We start from the raw sequence: 25,259 nt of genomic DNA, 5'->3' as shown, positions 1-25,259 counted from the left end.
CTCGATAAAATTAATAATTTGTGTGGTCCCAACTTGGGACCAGTACAAAATTTGACCCCAATCAATAAAATAATAAGATAATAATTTTTTTGAAATCTCATTATTTATAATGGTCCCAATGAAACTATAAATTAATAACTATTAAGAGCTTCTAAATTTTATGATTGCTTAGTAAAAAGTCGCTTGTTTTTTGTTTAAACTTCAAATCTATATTGAGTTTATCTTTAAATCTTCTCATTTTACTCAAGATTTGCGACATTGTTTTTTTCATATTGCTACAAAAAGTTGAGAAGAGTTGTTGCTCTTTACAATGCTTCTTTTTAAAGCTATTGGACATTCTCAACTTTGTCATCAACCAGATTTTGAATGATTTCGCCATATATTTTGTAATACTTTTTACCTCATAACCTTCATTAGTTACATCGCGATAAATAAACAAGTCATTCACAACCATTTTGTGTTGATAATGCATACTCGTACAAGTTCTTAGGCTCACAAATGTATTCTCCACAACTTACATCGTAAAACCTCTTTAAGTTAATAAAATAAATTAATTTATTGATATAATAATATCTCGATAAATTGATAAAATATCCCGGTCCCGACATTATTAATATATAGAAGCTTTACTGTATGCCCCTCACGTGCAAGGCACGTGAGGAGGTTAACGGACCCAAGGACGAAATGCAAACCACAGGGACGATTTTAGCCAAAAATTAACGGCGAGGATGTAAAGTGCTTATTCGAAAAACCACAGGGACGAAAAAAGTACTTTGGCCTAATAATTATTTGGCTTAAGATGGATCGAGCTCAAATAATTGTTTAAAAAATTAATTAATTCTAGCTCAAGTACGAATATTAACTATATTGGTTTCAGCGCAATACAGCGGCAGTGAGGCGGTGATGGTGTGATTATTAACGTAAAAATAATTTCATTGCGGTCGGCGATGAGACAAATTTTTGCGCGGTGGGATGTGAAACGGGGGAGAAAGGGACGAATTGTGAATTAGGGTTTTTTTTCCTAGTTGTTTCTACGTGAGGGAGAGAAATGCATGAAAATTGGAACCGTGACCCGGCCCGTGAAGGTACGGGTCGGTTCGGTTTGGGTCGGGTTCGGGCAGGTCGCGGGCGGTTCACGGGTTTCCTTCACTTTTTTTCGGTTTTTGCCTTCACCCGACCCGACCCGACCCGACCCGCGTGACCCGTGACCCGCGAATGCAACAAAAGCGTGACCCATGACCCGGCACGTTGGGGCTTCGGGCGGGTCGGTTCGGGCCGGTTCCAGGTCGGTTTCGGGTCGGGTGCGAGTCAACGGTTTATTTGCTAATCCCTAAGGAGAGATACAGGTTAAATTTTTTTAAGGGTATTTTAGTCACAATCTATAAAATAAATTAAAGATGTATTAAATTGGAGGGTAAATTAGACATATCAGGTTTTTAAATTTAAAGGAGGGAGGTTGGGTTTGTTTTATAAAAGAGTATAAATCGTTCGAGTTTGAACTCGATATCAATTTATGTTTTTTCTCATTTTTAATTAACCATATTTCAGAAAAAGTTGTCGTGTATGCAAAGAAAGAAACGAAACGCTAAATGTTTATGGGGTGAAGGAATTCAATTTATGTGTGATGAATATTCATGACATTTACCACACATATCGATAAATATACATGACATTTTTAACATCGGGTAATGTCAGCGAATTTATTTGAGATTAATTGAATAATAACTTTAGTTTGAGTTTTGTTAAATTGCATGTAACTAAGTATAAGGGATAATGCTATAAGAGGTCACCCATTTATGATTTTATGTTTTTTTGGGTATTCATTTAGTTAAAAAACTTTATAGCCATCAAATTTCTTATTTCGTATATTTTTTACGAATTTCAATAGCAAATTACATCAAAGTTTTGTCAAATTGTAAAAGTTTCTCTATTTGTAAAAATATAGTAAAATTATCTTATAAAACATCTATAACAAAATCATTTTCATTTAAAAAAAGCTTAATATGTTTATCTCATCTATTACGCAAGAAAATAATCTAGTTTGTTGCAAAAGCTTCGTAAGAATGATAAAAGTCGACTTCTATCCGGCACAAAAAAAAATGATTAAAATTTATGAAAAGATATTCGAAGTCCTGAAATACAGTATACGGACCACGACATTCTTTATTTATCACATATGATTTTTCATATACTTTCCTCATACTAATTTCCAATTTTTTTCTATATAATAATAATAGTATTTTAATGTAACACCCCAACTAAGGCGGAACAATAAGATGTACAGGATAATAGATAAACAAAGGATAATGGATAAACAATCACCAAAGATTTATTTGACAAAAGAATTTACAAATGTACAAGCATGTGAAACAATCCCCAAGTACAATGCGCCCACCGTACTTGGATATTAAGTCCACGAAACAAATAACAAATACATGAAACGGTATCCTACAATGATCAAGGATGGCGAAGAGAGGCGGCTCGCCAGGGAAGGAATGGGAAATCGTCAAAGATGACTTCTTTGCCTTCTTTCTCCCTTTCTTTTCGTTGGTCAACAACCAACAAAAGTGGATTTAATTGCCCACCACAAGGTTTGATCTTTGACTCCAAAGTGCAATGCAAATAATCATGATGCATATAATTCCTCAAAGCTTAAGCTAATTTCCTGAAAAGCATGAAGAAAAAGTGTCAATTACGAAAACGTAGTTGGCGAGTGCATAAGTTTTCAAGTAAATCTCGTTCCATATCCATTTCAAAACATAGAAAACATATTATTACATATCAATAAACCCAAAATACATGACCGGCAAAATTTCCATCTCAAACTATCAAGTTTTCCAAATACCATAATGTCATTTCAAGACGTTGAAAATTCATGGTACTAATAAAGTTCTCATTTATCAAAATAATCGTATGAGAAAAATATATCAATGGATTAATCATATATCACACCCAAACCATGCGGTCATCAATAATTCAATATCGCCAAGTTCCACAACTTCCAAGATTTCATATATAGTCCAATACTCAAACCGTATGTTCAATCAATAGTAACCAACCATCAATAATATCAACAACACTTGGTCAAAGGTATAATTTGATAAGTTTTTCTTGAGCCACTACTAAGACTGGTTAGCGTCCAAATAATAATAATAATAATAAGTCCTGAAGAAGTAAAGGTAGAAGCACATGCTCTTAATCACGTGCAATAATAATGAATGGGTCGTGTCATGGAGACGACCAATAATATATAAAGTAGATTAGAGCACCCCTAGGCAGACCGGAGATGAGGGCGGCCACTAAGGCGGCCAGTCAACCCGCTACCATCTTGGTGAGTGAGGGGACGAATCCTAGTTGCGCAACCCTCTAACTATAGGCCTCAATGAGTTAATAGCAGTGTACATAGGACCACCGCTTAACAGTACTCAAGCTCATCATATAACATATAACACGTTGAACATACAATAACATTCTTTCAAAGTAAAACAATTTTAATTATTCATGCTTTTCACCCAGTAAGTAAAACATATAAAAGAGTTTGAAAGGGGGCTATGACTCACCTTGTTATGCCGCCCATTATATTCACTTATCCAAAATGGGTGCTTCCCATCAATCGCTTCCTTCATCATATATCCATCATGTTCCTCCATCACATTTCAAGCCAAGACTATCCCTAAGAGAGGACTAATATACACAAGTTCCTATCTTAAGCCATCACTTAGAAATATCACCTTTGTTTATATGTTTAATTCTTTGTTTACATTTGTTGTGGTTTCGATTGTATATTTTGCATCACTCGATCATTATGGTGTTTTTTACCCTCATATATTTGGTGTTTATAAGTAAATAATAATTTGAATTCATGTATTTAATTTATCACTTTTATTTACTATTTAATCTGTTGTATTTAAAATAACTTTGGAATTACCATTTAATTTATCGCCTTCAAAATATATGTCTTCTTGGGTAACTTCTATTACCCATAATTCATATCAGTTCAACTTCTCTTGTGTTTTGATCATTTGAAGGTTTCTAGTGTTAAAACTGTAGACCGAAATAGTGATTTTAACCTCGTCTCTTAGGCAAATTGAGTATTCCTGATATCGCCTATTTTATATATATTTATTTTACGCGATATCATTTTTTTTGTTTATTTCATATTTGTATTATTGTCATACTTATAGACTTTAATACTTAATATGTGATTTTATTAGATTATAGGTCTATACGATGAAATATGTCAAGAATGGGTTGAATAAAGATCAATTATGAAGAAAATGAAGATTGAAGCTGAAAAGACGAAGAATGTGACATATTTATATTATAACTAAAAGAGGGGGTTGGAGGTACACTTGGCACCCCTAATCCACCTCTTTGAGTCTAATCATCCCTCCTTATTAATTCTCTAATTTTTTAATATTAATTTAAATTAATTTACACTTTTTGGTTTTCCATCACCAATTTACACTTTAACCCCAATCTAAAACAATTAATTTACACGTTTTGGTTTTCCATCACCAATTTACACTTTAGCCTAATTTAAAAATAATTAACTTACACTTTTTGATTTTTCATCACCAATTTACACTTAAAAATAATTAACTTACAGTTTTTGGTTTTCCATCACCGATTTACAATTTCACCAAATTCAAATATAATTAATTTACACTTTTCGGTTTTATTGGTAATCTATAATATAAATCACGTACGAAAACAAAAAAAGAAGCTACACTCAACTACAAAAGGGTTTTTCTTTTTATATACTTTGAACATAATTAATCATTATTATTATGTTTTAACATTGAATTCTTATATTATTGTTATTATTATTTCTTTTAATTTAGTTTGTTGTCCATTATAGGTTCGTTATGACTTTTTCTTCAACAACAAAAAATATGACCACATTAGCTCATCTTGAAGATCTTAAGCCAACACATATTTAATTCATCAACAAAGACCATCATTTACGACTCCGTGTTGTGCATGTATGGACTGTTTCAAAGTAGAACAACCCGAAGAAAATCAAAACGTTCGAGATGGTCTTTGTTGATGAATTGGTATGTATTTTTCGAATTATATAGTTTACACTTTTAGAATATAAGAAACTGTAAATTTTTTATTTAACCAAAGTTGGAAAAAAAAGGGGTAAACTGGAATCAATATTTATATGGAGTTAATTTTCGTATGTTTCTTCTTTAACTTTCGTATTGATTAAGTTGTGATATATGACTTAACTAATCTAAATATTATATATTAAATTTTGTATTTGTAATATATATTAACACTTACACTATGTTCTTGAGTTGTTTTTAGATAGGAAAAGAAAAGAATCCAAATGATTTTAATATAAATTAAGTTCTTGAGTTTTTTTAATGATAGAAAGGAAATGAAGTGATTTGATTTGAAAGGATTTTTTAGTTGTTTATGTTTTAAAAATCTTCCTCCCATATTTGGGATGATTTGGAAGGATTCAATCTCTTCTCTTCGCATCTCATCATTTCAATTCTTTTCCTTTAAAATGGAACTCAAGAACATAGTGTTAGGATTTACTATTATATCTTTCTATAACCTTTTAGATATAAAGTCTAAATTTGGTATGAGTAGGTTTTTGATTACTTTAATATATTGACTTTGATTATTTTGATACCGTTTTGAAAATAGCTCATAAATGGTGTATACTTAAGATTTACGATTATATTGTAACACCCCAACTAAGGCGGAACGATGAGATGTACAGAAAGTCGAGTATTCAAAACAAAGGATTATAAATAACATTCACCATAGTTTTATTTGATAAAAGAATTTACAAATGTACAAGCATGTGAACCAATTTCCAAGTACAAATGCGTCCACCGTACTTGAATATTAAGTTCACGAAACAAATAACAAGCACATGAAGTAGTATACTACAATGATCAAGGCGGATTCCATTGCCCATCACAAGGTTTGATCTTTGACTCCAAAGTGCAATGAAAATAATCATTAAGCATATAAATCCTCAAAGCTTAAGCTTATTTCCTGAAAAGTATGAAAAAAAAGTGTCAACTACGAAAACATAGTTGGTGAGTGCATAGGTTTTTATATAAGTCTTGGTACATGCCCATTTTAACACTTAGAAAGTATATTATTGCTACATTTCAAAGTTCCCAAACCATAAGACCGACAAAATTCTCATATCAAACCATCAAGCTTTCCAAATACTATAATGTCATTTCAAGACTTGGAAGAATCCATGGTAACTTATAAAGTTCTCATTTATCAAAATCATTATGAGAGAAAATATATCAATCGATTTATCGTATATCATACCCAAAATCATTCGGTTATCAATATTTCATTATCACCAAATTCAACAACTTTCTAGATTCCATATAGGGTCCAATACCCAAACCGTATGTTCAATTCATAATATTCAACATAATAATATCAATTTCATTTAGCCACAAGGGCATAATTCAAGTAACTTTTGATGAGTAACTACTACTACCATTTTATCAAGTCCAACGATATATATATAATTCATTTCATAGCACAAGCTGTCAATCAAGTGCCGTATTAATAACAATAGGGTCGTGCCATGGAGACGACCATTTAAATTTAAGGTAGCTAGAACACCGCTATGGTCGGACTGGAAGTGGGGGTCGTCACAAAGGCAACCCACCTTCCACCATTACACTTATGGGTGGGTGGACGAAATCTAGTTGCGCAACTATCTAACTACAGGCCTCCACTTTCGGAGTAAATAGTAGTGTACCGAAAGAAAACGGGTTGACAAAACTCAAGCTCATCATAAAACATTTATCACATTGAACATACGAAACAATTTCATTTCATAATCATATTATCAAAAATCATTATATATATATGTATGTATATAAAAGCAATTTCATTTATATATCATGCTTTTCACCCCGATAGTTAAACACATAATATAGTTTGAAAGGGGGTTATGACTCACCTTGATATGCCGAGCATTATATCTATTTATCCAAAATGGGTACTTCCCATCTATTGCTTCCTTGATCATATATTCCATCATGGTCCTCATCCACATTTCAAAGCCAAGACTATCCCTATGAGAGGACTAATATACATAAGTTTCTATCTTAAGCCATTACCTAGAAATGTCACTTTCATTATGTTGCTATAAATTGTGGGATCCAAGTATATTGCTAACATTCGCATCGTTTTGGTTGTAGAGATTTATGGTGAGAAAGGTTACTTTCATTACATGCGTAGTTATAAGTCGTTAGATTTTCGGTAACTTGGCTTCATTTGTGGTTTCACTTGATATATTAGTTTATCATATAGAAATGCCATATTAAGTTATGTTATCCTTATTCATCATTTGTTGTGTAACCAATTTTAGCGCGAATTAGCATTTGTGATATCAATATATAGCTTGGTTAACATAATTACTTATGCCTATCTCACTTAATTATCTTTGTTTTATTTTGATTACACTTATCTCATGAAATTCGTTTAAGTGTTATGGGCCATTATCAATTGGGCCAAAATGTGACGGGTTTTTAAGTGACTTAGGCTTAATTTAGTTATTGGGCTTAACCTTATTTGGGTTATGTGCTTAATGGGTTATATTGGTTATTGGACTTTATGGTTTGTTAGGCCAAGTGGGCCTACTGATTTATGGTTCTATGAGTTTAGTATTTGGGCCGGGTTAGCCCATTATGGTCTTTAGTGTATCTTTTAGCCCATTATACAAATGGTTAGTTTCCTTTCAAATTTTCTGTTTTTAATTTAGATTTTTATGAAATGTTGGCTACTATTTTAGGGTTAAGCCGAATTATTTGGACCTTCATGATTTTTATACAGTGACTTATATGTATCATGTATTTTTGTGAATTTTTGGTGAATTTTTAGATGATGTTTGGTGTCCTTAAAAATTATCCAAACACAAACTGTCCCGAATGGGCACTACTTGCGACATCAGAAGTTTTATAAAAGTTCTTGATGTTCTGATTGTTAGAAAAATCCCATGATTTTATATTAAGTTCACGACACATTGAAATTACTTTCCACCAAGTATGACCTCCTGGAACCTTATGGATTAGGAGATATAAATTGTTAAAGTTTATAAAATATTCATACCAAATTACAGTTTTGACCAATTTCAGTAGAAAAATCATATCTTTCGTTTGGTTCAGTATTTTTGAGTATTTCCGGTTGGAGGTTAATCTTAACTCATTTGTATATAACTTTTATTTTGATAGTTTTGCTTGAAAGTGCCCTCACATGCCCAGTTTACCCGTTCTAAGACAGAAAATGGTTTGTGTCAGATTTGTTCTTGATCATATCAACCCACCAATGACCTTTCTTGCTTAATTTTTATTTTATTTTATTTTTTTGAAAAGTAACTTTTATTCATTTATCAAACAACAAACACACCCATAGTGTGCTGGTAACCATGATTACAAAGCCTTATTACCTACATAATATTAAACGTATTCCAATCTTTTAAGCTAACTGTACATTTCTTCATTCTATTTCTTAACCAAAAGTAACTAGTGGCCTTGATCTCTTGGAACACTTTTTCGACCCTTATTGTCTCGTCATTGAACCTTCTGCGGTTTCTTGCTCGCCATAAGTACCAACACGTCACATAGAGAATGCCTTTAAAGATCTTCTTATGTTTTTTCCCAAGACCCAAGTGCTCCTCCAAACCAAAAATGTCTTTGATGGAGAAAAAGAAGAGGGGTCTCACCTTACACCAAATGCTTATCCTATACCAAATGGAGGTAGCTAAATCGTATGAGCATAAGATATGTTCAAGAGTTTCTTCCACAGCTTCGCAGAGTAAGCATCCCACGTTGCCAAACTCAACCTTCCTATTCTTTAGTGCCACCATAGTTGGGAGTCTATCCATAGAAACTCGCCACATGAATATGTTACAGTCTCTCGTCGTCCATTTCGGCCATTCAAATATAAACCGATCACTAACATCAATCTCTCTTCTTAAAAATTCTTTAACACTTTGTACCGAAAAGATCTTATTCTTTCCTCCCCTCCATATCCATCTATCAGAAGCATCTTTCAGCTCGAACCTATCCAACATGTCCATCAGATTTTGTCTTTCTTCCAATTCCTCCATCGAAGCCGGTTCCTTTGACCATTGAAATTTAACACGAGGACTACCACTTTTCACACAACATTTGTCTTTGACCCAGCACCTTTCTTGCTTAATTAACACTTTAATTTATCACTTACAAGATTATCACTCTTTTTGTATTATTTTATTATCAAATTTACAGATTCTTATTGTCAATTTCAAATCATCAATCATTATCCAAAGATCCATCTCAAATCCTAAATCAAAATAAACCTAAACTAATGCAAATCTTATCATGCATACACTAAATCCATTATTATCTCTTGCATTCATAATTTTTTCTTTTAGATCAATCTTTTAAATATGCATGCATGTGAAGATCTATGTGTTTTTAGTGATAAAATTGAAAGATAAAGAGAGTGATAATCAAAAGATTACAAGTTATCAACTTTTGAATATCAAAACAAGAAGATTAAGAGTGTTATTGGGTCTTGTTCTTGATGGCTGCCCAAGAGTTGTTTGTTGGCTGTAGCAAGCTTGAAAAGAAGGGTATATAAGCTACAAGATGTAAGAAAGGATGATGAACAAACAAAGGAACAAGTTGGGTACCCATTGATGATCAAGAATCAAAAGAAAGTGAGGAGATAGGGGCTGTTTGCTGCCCCTTTTTGCTATTGCCGATCAGCCTCTTTAGGAGGCTGATTTTGTGACCTTGTTGCCTCCAAATCGACCCCATGCTTCCACCATACATGATACTAGTTGTTGGATGATCAATGGAACTTATTATTACATTAGATTAGTTAGATTTGAGTTCCTTGTTGGCTTGTTTGAACCGATAAAGAGAAAGAAAAAGTGCAGAAAATTAGAGAGAGTTGGAGAGAGTGTTCTTGCATGTGTGTGTGTTGGTTTGAGAGAAAAATCTGAAAATGAGAGAGGGAGGAGAGAGCACGTGATTTAGGGGAAGAAAAGGAGCTAGGAGTGAGCTAATTGGTTGTGTGGGGTGGTGTAGTGGGTTAGGGGTGAATTCATTGGCTAACCCAAGTGGTATGTGTTGGGTTTAAGTCCTAACTAGTGTTTATGTGTATGTATATGTATATATGATGTATATTTATGTGTAAGTGTAAGAATAAGTGAGTTAATTGTATGTTGATTGGTGAAATTTACAAGAGTTTATGTACACATATGTATATTTTAAGTTGTAATGTATTTCCCATAACTTTGAGACTTATGTGAAAGTTGTCGTATATATATGTATGTCGTGTATGTATGTTATTAGTTGTTGTATATATATGTATGTCACATATATACACATATGTAATTGAATTGTAAATTTTATCGATGCACATTGTTATTAGTTGAAATGTTGATTTGTTTGGCATCTTAGATGCTTGATTGTTTAATTTTCATACTTGTAAGGTTGTTAGTACTCAATCTCTTTGAGTTTGTCTTGGATAATTATAGTTATTGTTAATGGCATTTCTAAAGCAACTAACTATCTTTTGGTATTCTGTTGAACTAGAGGGCAATTACCACTTGTCTTAAATGTCTAGAAGGTCGATTCTCTTAATAAACCTCTAGGGATAGATACCTAGATAAATATAAGTAAGTTGTCCTAGCCAAAAATTGAGGGTTGTTACATATATCTTTCTATAAGCTTTTAGATAAAAGGTCGAATTTTGCTATGAGTAAGATTATGATTATGTTAATATATCGACTATGATTATTTTAAATCTGTTTTGAAACTAGCTCATTAATGGTATAATTTTTTAGCCATCGTTATTCCATTAGGGGAAAATGCTACATGTAATTTTTTAGTATGATTATTTAGCATGGCGGAACAATTCTTCATTTTAGTTTGTGTATGACAGATATACTTCGGATCTTATGAAAAACATGATATCAATTTTAAATAATACCTTTAGATAAAACCCTTTGATCCACGTTATGTTTAAAATTTAACACACCAGTAGATGGCTTTGCAAGGTTTTTTGACTCGATTTTTTTTTAATCAAGAATTTGTTTCCCTATCTTTCTTGCATTAGCCGATAAAATCATTTGATCGACGTTTGGAATGTCTTTGGTTGGGTTCCTTTTTTATCCAGAATAATTTTCCTGAATCTGTATGCAAAGATGTTTATTTGACTCTTATGGTTAATTTGTTTGGGGTTTGTTTTTAGAAATTGGATTAAATACATAAAAACACACTAAAAGAACTTATCAGTTTTTTCCATTTTTTTTTTGCTACTTGCAAGGCACTACCATATATAGCTCGGTCAATGGTGAATGAGCGGAAAATTTTAAGAGTATTTTGACTGATGGAGTATCTATTCAGCTAGCAAGTTTCCAAGTTGATTTTGGTATATTTATTTAATATATTATAATTTTAATTTTTTAGCTTTGTTTAATATATTTTAAAACTACTATACCCGTCTATTGGACAGACCTGAACAATATTATTAATACATGTTGCATAAATATAAGTTGGAAAACATGTACTTTAATTGTACAGGTGGGCTCGGCTAATAAAGGAACGAAATAAACGAGTAAAGGCCCAAGAGTCAAATTGACAAAATAAGTTATGAGCATGTGGGCCGAACTAAAGGTCGGTTAGTATGGAGTTCGTACAACATCAACAAGATTAAGTATTATATATATCATCACTAAGGAGGGAATTGAAAAAGGAGTGTAGGTCGGCCAGAGTGGGAATTCGGTGGGGTTTTATGAGCTGCAAACCTCATCAAACTTGAGGTGCTTGATATTTGTTTAGTAGGAGATGTTGTCTGAGCAGGATTGAGGCGTGAGGTCGACAAGCGAAATGAAGAAAAGTCGAAAGACTATTTCGTGAGCAGCCACATTCGTATATCAACACAACCTATTTATCGTTTGAATCTTTTCACTCTTTTATTATTAATAACATTAGTTGCTTATTATGATACTATATTACTATAAAATTATTTTTATGGATATTTTTTATTTGATAATTGTTAGTTTTATCAGTTTTATCATGCATAGCTAAATATTTCATCTACTGAGATAAAGTGACACAATGATTTATGGTTGCATGCTTTTATTAATTCAAGTTTATTGTTACACGTTTTGTCGAGATCTTCATGTTTTGAGTTCTTGTTCACTTATTTATTGATTTGTTGATGATATATGAATGATTTATAGGTATCTAAGTTTAGGAGTACATTGTTCTAGTTGATTAGGTACAATTGATAGGTGTTAATTTGTGGTAACAAGATAATAAATGACAATAGATAATAGAATTCAAAGTGTTAATGGTTTGGTAAAATCGGAAAACGAAATTGTTTACAATAGCAAATCAATTAGTCAATTTAGTAGGTCTTGATAGGGAAGGTGGTAACCAGATCTTAGGGATTGAGCAATTGGTTAATGGGTTCGGATAGGGTAATAAGCTAGGTGGCCAACTAGTGAGTTCTTTGTCTAACCTCGTTATAAGATCAACATAATTGAATTGGTTTTAACTTAAATGCAACCTAAATAAGTTATGTCATGGAGTCGAAGTAGATGATCTTTTAAATTAATTGATATTACAATCTCTTTTTCATTGATTCTTCGGAATTGCTAACTTTAAAGATTAACTAACTTTTCTCAAAATCCAAGGTGACTGGAGTCCTTAAAATCCAAAGCTTTTCTAAATTACATTAAACTCGCTTACTCTTAATCAGTCCATGTGTTCAACCTGGTCTTACCTTTATTCTATACTATATATAGTTGGGTCTACTGCCCATAAGTGTGTAGTAGTCGATAATTATGTATTCCTAGTTTATAAATTTTTAAACTCGATTTTACACATCAATTCCCAAATGGATTTTCATCACCAATTTAATATTTACAGAATGTACATTATATTCTAGTGTTGAAATTCTTGATATTAGTGGTGGTGTGATTTGTGCAATTTGTGCTCAAATGAACCGAAATAGTGATTTTTAGGCTTGTCTTTGTTATTTAACAACCAAGTTAAGTTTATAACTTTTATTTGACATATTCCCAGTAGGTTTAGCATATATTTTGTTCCAAGATTATTGGAATTGATTAAAGTTGCAATCTAGTGATTTTTAGCTTATTTTGTTGTAAAAAGCTTCTACTTGTAATTTTTATGTTTTAACACTTATTTTCATGAAATACTGACTAGGCATTCAAGGTTAAATTAAATTATTTGGAAATTGGTGATTTTTCTATAAAGACATATATGTGTCGTATATTTATGTTAATGTTTACTAATTTTTTAGACATTGTTTGCTATCCCTAAAAATTACCAAACCAAAACTGGTCAGAATGGTAGCTGCTATGCAACCCAAAATATTTTATAAAAGTTCTTCATGATGCATGCCTTATAAAAATCCTTTGATTTTCTTTTAAGTTTAGGTCATATTAAATTTGATTCCCACCAATTTTAAGCTTCTGAATCGAAATGGTTAAACAATTAAAAATCACCAAATTTGACTTCTGTTTAGACTAAAAACTCAGCTTTGACCACAGTGTACTTAAAAATCGATAACTTGAGTTTCGTCTGGTCTTTTTGGGTAATTCCAGTTGGTGATGAAACTAGACTCACATATCTATATTTTCTCTTTTATGGCCAACACCCAGATCGTCCAGTTTAAACCATGTTTACACATTCCAAGTTCAAATACAGATTTTGTGAACTTTCATGGTAACATAAAAGCATGTTTGCTTCATTTTAAATTATCCAACCACTTATTTTGGTAACCCCAACACTTTTTATCCGTCTTAATTTATCCCTTAACATTACCTTAGTATTCCTACTGATTTCATGTCATGATTTCATAGACAAGGTTCTTGATTAAATGGTGAATGCATATATGTGTTCTTAGTGCTTTTTGGTTGTGATTTTGAACATAGTTTTGCATTAATTCATATAAAATTTATATTTCTTGTAATATTTCATAAATCCCAGATTATTAACATTTATTTAACACCCAAAATATATAAAAAGAAAACATCAACCAAAGATCCATCTCAAATCTCATATCAAAATCAACTTAAACTAGTGCAAATCTAAGCATGCATGTTAAGATCTAACCTTTTTAAGCATAATCAAGCTATGACCTTTAACTCTCTTTGAAAATATTATTTTAATGAAAAATCACAGAAATATAAACATCTTTTGTTTGATAAAAAGTCATTTTAGTGAGACACATTTAACCATTTTGTAGCAAATCTTGCAACTAGTAACTCTTGGGTCTTGTTTATGTTTAATCCCTGAGTCCTTCCTCTAGATCTTTACATGCATGAACATGTGAGGTAAGGATCTATCAACTTTGCCTTCATTGAGTTTAGATCAAGAAGAAAATGATAATAAAAGATGTAAAAAACATTCGGGTTTGAAAGAACAAGATTAACTAAAGATTTATTAAGAGAAGGGATGTTGTTAACAACCTTTTTGGGTCGAGTTCGGGGGCTGTTTTGCAGCTGGAAAATGGGCAGAAAATTCGGCCATGGATGACCCCAAGTGAGCTCCATCCTTGCTCCTAACAATCCATGAATGATCTAGCATAAAACCTTTATTATTATGGTTGTTAAGTTAAGATTTTAGCCTCCATTTTGAATGCGTGCAACCGGAAATAGATGAATATATATATGGGCTGATTTCTGGGAAGAAGAGAGGCTCCATGAAATCCAAGCTTTACTGTAGATAATAGATTAACAAGAAGATTTATTATTACATTAGTTTTAGTTAAGATTTGAGCTCCCTTTTGCCTTGCAAATCCGAAAATATGAAGAAAAATGGGAAGAAAAGTTGAGAGAAAACTTGGAGATGTGTGTGTGTTTGTTTTGTGTGAAATGAAAGAGTTGGTGGGTTTTGTTTCGGGCAAAAACTACCTAAGACAATTTTAGAAAAGATTTAAGATAACTTAAGAACCGAAGATTTGTAAGTGGGAGTTTGGTGTTTTAAGATCTTTAAGTAAAAGTAAAGTTTTCTTAAAGACAATGATAAAAACTAAAAGTCTTTGCTAAAAAGAATTTTATGAAAGCCTTCGAGACAGAAATACTTTGAGAAACTAAGAAAACCGTTGAAGATAAAGATAAAATGTTGAAATGTAATGCTAGGATCTTAAAATAAAGAAAGGTTTGACCAGGAAACCTATAACAAAGACCTTAAAAGACGTTTTAAAGAAGATACGATAAAAACAATGAAGATTAAAGGAACAAACACTCTAGATCTAGACTATGATCCCTAAATAAACGATTTTATGGCAATAACTCTTGTGAAAAATGGTTTTAATGTATTAAGTGGGAATAAGTAAAGTGTTTTAATGTCAAAAACTCAGTAAGTTTAAGATAAACTTTTCACAAAGAATTAAATACAAGCACAAGTTAAATATTTTGCAAAAAGCGTTAATAAACTACTAAAAAACGTTTTTTAAAAGCAAATTAAGACAAATAAAAAGTAAAGAGCATGAACACATGGCATTTTTATGAGGAAAAAACCTTAATCCATCTGGATTGCCGGCATAAAAACCTCGGGAGGAAGCAATTGCTCCTGCCTTTGTTGTTTTATTATTATTATTTCAAGATTATTACAATACACGGGAACAAGTGATCGTTCTATGTGATAAATTTGGAGTTGAATGTTGGCGTGAATGACATCTTAGTGTTTACAAAGGTTTATTGGAGTTTTAGAGAGAAGACGTGTGTGTTTTTCTATGGGAAAACTGAATTATTTAGCCTATTGATCACTTGCCCCTTTTATAGGGAAGAAGTACAACTAACTATCCTAAAATTTCGGGATCTTGGCAGATTCTTCTCTTGAATTAAAGACTTGGCTCTTGAACGTAAATGACCATTTTCACACGTTTTCTAGCAACTAATTCCGACTTTGGGGGCAAGAAAACACTTATACAAGTTCCTATATTGCTAAGATAAAATAAAATAACCATTAATAATCTCAGAGCTCAAGACCTGGACATATTTCCGATCTTGGCCCATATCTTAATATCCTGACCATATGTTAACTATTTGAACATATCTTAGGATCTTTAGCATGTTTTAGGATCCTAAGCATATTTTAGGATCTTAAACATATTTTATGATCTTTCTCATTTTTCATATTTATGATCCGAAAGTACAAAGTTTAGCCATGCATAGTAGTTAAGATCTTGATACCCCATGATTTTAGATCTGAAATCTCACCCCAAACAGGTTTCCCCTTGCAATATCACGTGAGAGAGAGAGAGGGAAAGATGCAGATTTTCAAGAGAGATATGAGACAAAAAGAGTGTGAGGTAAGGGTAGAGTGTGTGTAAGTGGTCCAACTTTTGTCTTGAATGTGTAGTGAAAGAATTTGACTAGCTTAATTTTCATTGGTGGTTTGGTTTTGGGGTTTTGGGAGTAGTGGGCGAAATTTGTAGCCAAATTTCAAATAAAGACTTGAAATTTTTGTTAACTTTAATGCTTTGTGGTGCATATACGTAGTCTAGGTTCATGCATGCTTATATGTGTATGTATAGTAGTGTAATTATTTAAATTAGTTAGTTGTTTTAAAGTTGTGTAAGTATTATTTGTTTTATGATAGATATTAGTTTACATAAAAGTATGTTATAAACATACTTTTATGTAAACTAATATCTATCATAAAACAAATAATACTTACACAACTTTAAAACAACTAACTAATTTGTCGAGAACTACGAGAACTATTTATAGCCATTAGATTAACTTAATCAATGGTTATTAATTGATGATGACATTTTTGTAATTATTTGAAATACAAAATAAATTACAAATAAATAAGAATTGAAAAAGGGTATAATGGAGAAAGTAGAAGAAAGAACTGTACAGAGGATGAAATGATTGTTGTTCCTTTTCTTTCGTTCGGTCTTGTTCCTTTTCTTTCGCTCGGCTTACTTATAGTTATTATTAGTATTGTAGATTTGTAGGTATTTAATTTTAACTCTATTAATTCATCAATATATTTTCATAATATATGATAATAATGTAATCATATTAAAGTAGAATTACAAAAATATAATTTTCTAAAAAAACCATAAACATTTTGACTTGAACACATGTGAATGACCATATACACATGTGTACAAATAATTTTTTAGGAGATTTTATAAGTGTATATAAAATTGTTTTGAGTCGTGAACACTAGTTAGTACACTTGTTTCCATTGTTGTGCACTTGTGTTTGTATATATCATATTTCATAGCAGGTCCATGAACACATGTGTGGTTCGGTGTACACGTTAATTTGTATTTGACTCGTTTCACATGTGTTTTTGCGTTACAAATGTGTTATGACTTATGGTTGTTCATATATGAGGCTTGGATTGTATCATTTGTGGTATAAGCGGGTAGTCTAAACATACGTGAACCGCATCGTAACACGTTTTATACTATGTGATATGTCTCATTTTATACATGTTTCCCTTATACAAATTGGACGTTTTGTACCCGTTTTATAGCCGTTTATACTTGTTTTGTGGTGCGTTATGGTATTTGCTAGTGATTTTAGGTCTAAAGCAAGTTATCGCTCATAAATGGTAGAAAATGACTTAGGGAAGATCCATATGCACTAACGGATGAAACAAGGTCGAGAACAAAGCTGAAATGACGAGTCCAGACAAAACTAGCGGCACTAGCTTGCTGGCTAGCGGCGCAAGCCACTGAACAAAGTCCAGTAGCGGCGCTAGATTGAGTCCTAGCGGCGCTAGTTTGCAGTTTTTCGGTCAGAAGTGCTCAAAAACATCTCTAGCGGCGCGACCCGAGTTTCTAGCGGCGCGAGATCGAGCTGACATCACCATTTTCTATCTCTTGGGGTATAAATACCATCTACCATTCCACCCTAACCCTAGTCTTGGACACTTTAGCTCACACACTTTGTTTCCAGCCGATTTTCAAGGGTTTTCAAGGGTTTTTCACTACTCCAACATCATTTGAAGACTTGAAGATTAATTTTAGCTATTGTTACTCATTGTTGCTCAATTGTAACCTCGATTTGGATTTGTTCTCTATATTTGGTACATTATGTCTTCCTTTTTATTTGAATCTTTAGCTCTTTTTACTATGAGTAGCTAAATCTTTAAACATCTATGAAGATGAAGTGAAACAATTAGTTATGGTTGCATAGTATTTTGAATTCAAGTTGGTTTTACTTAACATTTTGTCAAGATCTTAATGAAGTGATTTCTTCTACTTAAATTTGTGTTCTTGGTAGTATTTGTGTTCTTCGATAGTGATACTAGTTGAATGCAACTATTATTTTAGTTGTTTGTCTATGAATAACTTTTACTAGGTCATGGTATGATAGTAAAGAATATAAGTTTAATAGAAATTACTTTGTTAAGTGGATTTAACGGTTGGTGGTACCACGTTTCTTTCACAAAGATAAAATTGTTATTTAAATAATCAAACGAACTAGTTAGTTCAAGGAATTGTAATAGGGTTGGTGGTGCCACTTGTTGCAAGAAATTGAGTTGATTAGGTGATTGAGTAGATTTTACAAACGTAGTGCACCCGTTTGTGTTTTTGACTTGTCACGATTATTATCACCAACATTATTGAATTTTGAGCTTAAACCATATGCAACCTAGACTTCTTGTGGAGCGGATTCGACATAGATGGCATTTTAATTATTGTTTACACTAAAACCATTTTCGATTAATTCTTCGGGATTACTAATTTGTTTTAATTTCCGCAAACTAACTTTTCTAAACGCAAAGTGACAATTCGGTCACAAACCAAACTTTCTCTTGATTTACATTTTTACGACCTTAAGTACAACATTCAATCCTTGTGTTCGATCCTGGTCTTACCAATTAACTATAATACATACGAACGGGTACACTGCCCGTAAGTGTGTGGTAGTCAGTATGCGGTAGATCTTGTTATAAATTATTAAACTAGATTTCACACATCAAGTTTTTGGCGCCGCTGCCGGGGTCTGATTTTATGTACTTGTGGTTGAGATTCCGTGAATCGACCCTTTTTCGTGCTTAGCACGGGAAAGTTACTTGCTTTGTTTTATTTTTAGTTTGCTTCATTGTACCTCAGGTGCTATTAAGGTTTTCGTTTGTTGTGTTGTGTTCGCAGATTATTTTCAGGTAGTGGATGAGCACTCGAGCTTCTGCGAAACCGTTAGTGAAGGCCACATCTAACCTTGACAAACTCAAAAAGCGCACCAAGCCACAAACATTACAACCGTCATCATACGCACCAATTTACATAGACGCCACTCCTAGACCCAAACCCGGCCATATACTTCACGAGACTTATTACGAGTCGGGAAGCACCGAGTGGGGTTACTATTCCAAAAAAGAAGAACCAATTTCCGATAAAACACCTACTCCACCCGAATCACCGAAGCCGGACATCAACATGGCCGGACAACAAAATAATCCACCCGATCTTTTTCACACTAGAATCGAGGACCTTCCTCGAACCATACCAACTTCTCGCCAATCGGCCGTCCTTTCTCCCGAAATTGACACTTTCACGGTAAAAGGCAACCATTTGCAAATGGTTAAGAACTTGCGTTTTGATAGGAGAAACAAAAGGGATCCTCATGAGCATGTCGACAAGTATGAGATGATTTGTAATTTATTCAACTATGGGGAAAATCAAAGCAACAATGTCAAGATGAAGCTATTTCCGATGTCTCTCACGGGTGAGGCTCATAAATGGTTAAAGGGGCTAGCACCGAATAGTTTGACTACTTGGGGGGCGGTTAGAGAAGCTTTGATTGAAAGGTTCTTTCCGGCTATTAGGGAAAGAGAGCTTAGACTTGTTATTCATTCTTTTAGGCAAGATGAGGATGAATCCAGTGTTGAGACTTGGCTAAGAATGAAGGATCTTTTATGGGAATGCCCCGGGCATGGGGTGAGTGATACCGAGATTGTGGGTATTTTCATGGATGGTATGAATAGGGAGAATTTTGAGAAAATGGTCATGACTTGTGGGGGTAGTATTACTTATAAGACTTCAAGTGAGCTTTGGAATATGTTTGAGGATATGGCAAAAGCTCAAGTTACTAGGTCCCCGAGTAGAGATAGGAGGTCAAGAAAAGTGGTAGCTCGGGTAGATGAAGGTGAAACATCCGAGGTAGTTGCTGAAATTCGGAAACTTTCAAACCGAATGGATGAAAAGTTCTCTATGGTGGAGAATAACTTTAGAGGACTAGAGCGATATGTGAAGATAATGGCCGGGGGATGTATTCATTGTGGAGGACCACACCATGCCGATGAATGTGATTCGGTAGTTAATGAAGATGTGAATTTTATTCAAAACCAACGTTAAGGCCAATATCAACCTCTATTCCAACGTGGTGGAAATTATCAAGGCCGTCACCAAGGTAATTCTTCAAACTCTTCTAATTTCTATTCCAACAATCGTGGTGGAAATTTTCAAAATAGGTGGCAAAAGCAGGATAATCACGGCACACCTCAACAAAAACAACCACCATCACCTCCCAAGAAAGATGACAATGGGGGGGAAGGATCACCTCTCATGGCCATGATGGCTAAGTTCCTTGATAAACAAGAAAAAAGGGAGGAAGCTCAAAAGAAGCGAAATGTTTCAACGGAGAACTATTCAAAGCTTTTGAATGATAAGATTGAAGGCTTGCATGTCAAGATAGATGTGAGCAATCGCAACAATCACACCTTGATATCCAATTTGAAAAAGAGAATCGATAGGATGAGCAACAATCAAAGGGAACCGGGTACTCTTCCAAGTAATACCCAACAAAACCTGAATTAAGGCCAATGAGGTTCATGGAGAAATGGAGATGACAAGTACAAAGGACCCCAACACCGGAATGAAACCATAAATGCCATATCTACACCGTTTGGGAAGGTAGTTTCTTCTCCCATTGATAAACCTCGTGTTTCTAATGTTTCTCCACAGGTTGAGCAATTTGATGAAGAATTTGATGAAGAGGTGGAAATGGAGTCACCGCCGGTGGTGACTACTTCGGTTCCTAAGGCTACACCAATCAAGGAACCCGAAGTCAAGCCATATAAGCCAAAGATCCCTTTTCCTCAACGGTTGAGGAAGGAGAAGATTCAAGAACAATACAACAAGTTCTTTGACATGATCAAGTCGGTGACAATCAATGTGCCGCTAGTGGATCTTATTTCGGGCATGCCCAATTATGCCAAGTTCATCAAAGAACTAGTGACGGACAAGAAGAAACTTGATGAAGCAAAGGCAACCTTTCTAAATGAAGAATGCTCGGCGGTTATCAAAAACAAACTTCCACCCAAGCTTTCGGATCCAGGGAGTTTCTTAATTGCTTGTTCATTTGGTAGAAAATTAACTTGTAAAGCTTTAGCCGACCTTGGGGCAAGCATCAATTTGATGCCCTATTCCGTTTTTACCAAGCTTTCTTTGAGGCAACTAAGGCCTACCAAAATGAGCATCTGCCTTGCGGATCACTCTTTTCAATACCCATTGGGGGTGGCCGAAAACTTGCAAGTGCAAGTAGGCCAATTTGTCTTTTTAGTTGATTTTGTAATTTTGGAAATGGAGGAGGACACCAAGGTGCCTCTCATTTTGGGCCGACCATTTTTATACACCGCGGATGCTATCATTCGGGTAAAGGACAAGGAAATTTCCTTGGGTGTCGGGGAAGACCGTATTGTGTTTAAAATTGAAAAAGCTTTGAAACATTCTTATTCTTCCGATGACACTTGTTTTAGAATTGATGTTATAGATGATGTGGTCGAGTTGGAAAAATTGGAGCTTGTAGGAGTTGATGGTGAAGAAAGCGATGAGAGAATGGCAAGCATTGGATAAGGAGATGTCACTAGTGACCAAGTTGAAGAGATTGAAGAGATTTTGGCACTAAGCATGGATGACACCCCATTGGAAGATGAGGGATTTGAAGAAATTGAGGTAATTCTAAGTGGCAAGTTACCCACTTCCATTGACAATCCTCCAAAGGATTTAGAACTAAAGCCATTGCCCGATCACTTGAAGTATGCATTCTTGGAAGGTACATCTCTACTTCCCGTTGTTATCTCCTCATCACTTTCGGGTGAGGAGAAGGCTAGAATCATGTCTATTCTAAAGGCCCATAAAAAGGCCTTTGCTTGGAAGACATCCGATATACCCGGGATAAGCCCCGATTTTTGCAAACACAAAATCAATTTAATTGAAAATGTGAAACCGATAATTCAAAGGCAAAGAAGACTTAATCCTAACATGAAGGATGTTGTAAAAAAAGAGATTGTTAAGCTACTTGACGCGGGTATAATTTTTCCAATATCGGATAGTCCATGGGTTAGCCCGGTACATTGTGTACCAAAGAAGGGAGGGATGACCATAGTCACGAATGAGAAAAACGAATTGGTTCCAACTAGGACGGTCACCGGTTGGAGAGTTTGTATTGATTACCGAAAATTGAATGAGGCCACTAAAAAGGACCATTTTCCTTTACCCTGCATGGATCAAATGCTTGAAAGGTTGGCGGGTAATGAATTCTTTTGTTTTCTAGATGGTTTTTCCGGGTACTTCCAAATACCCATTGATCCTAATGATCAAGAGAAAACAACTTTCACTTGCCCTTTTGGAACATATGCTTATAGCCGCATGCCTTTTGGTTTATGTAATGCACCCGGTACTTTTCAAAGATGCATGTTGGCAATTTTTCAAGATATGATTGAACCTCCATGGAAGTTTTCATGGATGATTTTTCGGTATTAGGTAACTCATTTGATAGTTGTTTGGCTAATTTGGACAAAATGCTTGCTAGATGTGAGAAAGCACACTTGGTGCTTAATTGGAAAAAATGTCATTTTATGGTCAAAGAGGGTATAGTTTTGGGTCACAAAGTGTCAAGGGCGGGACTTGAGGTTGACAAAGCCAAAATTGATGTCATAACTAAATTGCCTCCACCCACCAATGTGAAGTCGGTAAGAATTTTTCTAGGTCATGCCGGGTTTTACCGGCGGTTCATCAAAGATTTTTCAAAAATCACACGACCTATGACTAGATTGTTGGAAAAAGACGTTGATTTTGAGTTTAATGATGAATGTCTAAATGCTTTTTCTCTTTTGAAAGACAAATTGACAAATGCTTCGATAATGACTTCACCGAATTGGTCTTTACCCTTTGAACTTATGTGTGATGCTAGTGATTATGCTTTGGGGGCCGTTCTTGGCCAAGGGATGAGAAGCACTTTCGTCCAATCTACTTTGCTAGCAAAACCCTAAACCCTGCCCAACAAAACTACACCGTAACCGAGAAGGAATTGTTGGTGGTGGTTTATGCCTTTGATAAGTTTAGACCTTACTTGGTATTGAATAAGACCATTGTGTTCACCGATCATTCGGTTTTGAAATACTTGTTCACGAAGCAAGATGCTAAACTCCGCTTGCTTAGATGGATCTTGCTTTTGCAAGAATTTGATATTGAAATCAAAGATAAAAGTGGGGCTGAAAATGTTGCCGCCGACCACTTGAGTAGGCTCGAAAACCCTCACCGTAAAGAGTTGAAGGAGCATGAGATTAATGATTCTTTTCCCGATGAGTTTTTGATGCAGGTGGAGGATGGAGAAGCACCATGGTATGCCGATATTGCTAACTATTTGTGTGTAGGAATTTTGCCCAAAGGATGGACTTCTCAACAAAGAAAGAAATTTTTCTCCGAAATCAAGCATTATTTTTGGGAAGATCCTTATTTGTTCAAAGTGTGTGCGGATGGTATGATAAGAAGATGCATGTGGGTGGTGAGACTAGGAAAATTTTGGATGAATGCCACTATGGTCCTACCGGTGGGCATTATGGGCTATCGGTGACGGGAAAAAAAGTGTTTGATGCGGGCTTCTATTGGCCCACCATTTTCAAGGAGGCTCAAACGCTAGTGGAGACATGTGATGCATGTCAAAGGCAAAGAACTATCACGAGAAGAGATGAAATGCCCCAACAATCTATTCAAGTTTGTGAAGTTTTCGATGTGTGGGGTATTGACTTCATGGGCCCGTTTCCACCATCCAACAAGTGTCTCTATATTTTGGTTGCGGTTGACTATGTCTCGAAGTGGGCTGAAGCAAAAGCCTTGCCTACCAATGATGGCAAGGTTGTGATTGATTTCTTGAAGGCTTTATTTAGCCGATTCGGTATGTCAAGAGCTTTGATAAGTGACCGGGGCACTCATTTCGCCAACCACCAATTGGAGAAAGTTTTGAGGAGATATGGGGTCACACATCGGTTTTCAACTTCATATCATCCGCAAACTAGTGGGCAAGTTAAGAACACGAATCGTGCTTTAAAGAGAATATTGGAGAAGACCGTTGATGGAAACCCTAAACCATGGTCAAAGAAGTTTGATGATGCCCTATGGGCATTTCGAACGGCTTTCAAGACTCCTATCGGCACCACACCATACCGACTTCTTTATGGCAAGACTTGCCATTTGTCGGTAGAAATTGAGCACAAGGCGTATTGGGCCTTGAAGCAATGCAATATGGACTTGATCGAAGCTGGTGAAAATAGGATGTTACAACTCCATGAGTTAGACGAGCTTAGACACGGTGCCTACGACAATTCATTGTTGTATAAAGAAAGAACAAAAGTTTGGCACGATAGGAAGCTCAAGAGAAAAGATTTCAAGGTGGGAGATAAGGTGTTGTTGTTTCTCTCGAAGTTCAAAATTCACTAACCCAAGCTCACATCTAGGTGGAATGGCCCATTTGTTATCAAGCATGTATATCCCTCGGGATATGTGGAATTATATCGAGAAAATGGAAGTTCGTTCATTGTTAATGGACACCGATTGAAACTCTACCATGAGGAAGAAGTTGGGGAAGGAGCCTTGATCGAGGAGCTCCCACTTTTCGTTTAAAGAATGAGGATTGATCGATTCAAGCTAATGACTCGTTAATAAATAAAGCGCTTTTCGGGAGGCAACCCGTGAGTTTTATAATTTTTTTGTTTATTTTCTTTATGTAGTTTTGTTCTATTTTTATGTTTCCGTTGAGATTTACAGGCGACAAATGATTTTGGATGAACCGGTTTGTGATGAGTTAAAAGGTAAAAATAAAATAAAATCTGACAACAGAAACTCGTGGCGCGAGGAGAGCAGCTCGTGGCGCTAGTTTTGGGGTCACGAGGTCAGAACATTTTGCTTGCCAATCTAGCGGCGCGAGGAGGGTTTCTAGTGGCGCTACTGGGCCCAAACCAGAATCTCGTGGCGCGAGA

General features: G+C 34.6%; 2 protein-coding genes across 2 annotated transcripts; one reads left to right on the top strand and one right to left on the bottom strand.

Annotated features, from left to right (window-relative positions):
• Positions 1–8,446: 8,446 nt before the first annotated feature.
• Positions 8,447–9,109, bottom strand: LOC122601381. Its single transcript, XM_043774144.1, has one exon. It carries the CDS (start codon positions 9,107–9,109, stop codon positions 8,447–8,449), a length of 663 nt encoding a protein of 220 aa, XP_043630079.1.
• A 10,061-nt stretch (positions 9,110–19,170) lies between these two features.
• Positions 19,171–21,855, top strand: LOC122601380. Its single transcript, XM_043774143.1, has 3 exons — positions 19,171–20,305; positions 20,399–20,697; positions 20,965–21,855. The coding sequence occupies exons 1-3, from the start codon at positions 19,171–19,173 to the stop codon at positions 21,853–21,855; spliced, it is 2,325 nt and encodes a 774-aa protein (XP_043630078.1).
• The last annotated feature ends 3,404 nt before the right edge of the window (positions 21,856–25,259 follow it).

The sequence above is a fragment of the Erigeron canadensis genome, chromosome 5 (assembly GCF_010389155.1).
Source record: "Erigeron canadensis isolate Cc75 chromosome 5, C_canadensis_v1, whole genome shotgun sequence".
Classification (NCBI taxonomy): Eukaryota; Viridiplantae; Streptophyta; class Magnoliopsida; order Asterales; family Asteraceae; genus Erigeron; species Erigeron canadensis.
The sequence above is the reverse complement of the archived record's forward strand: the minus strand, read 5'-3'. Positions and strand labels throughout refer to the sequence as shown.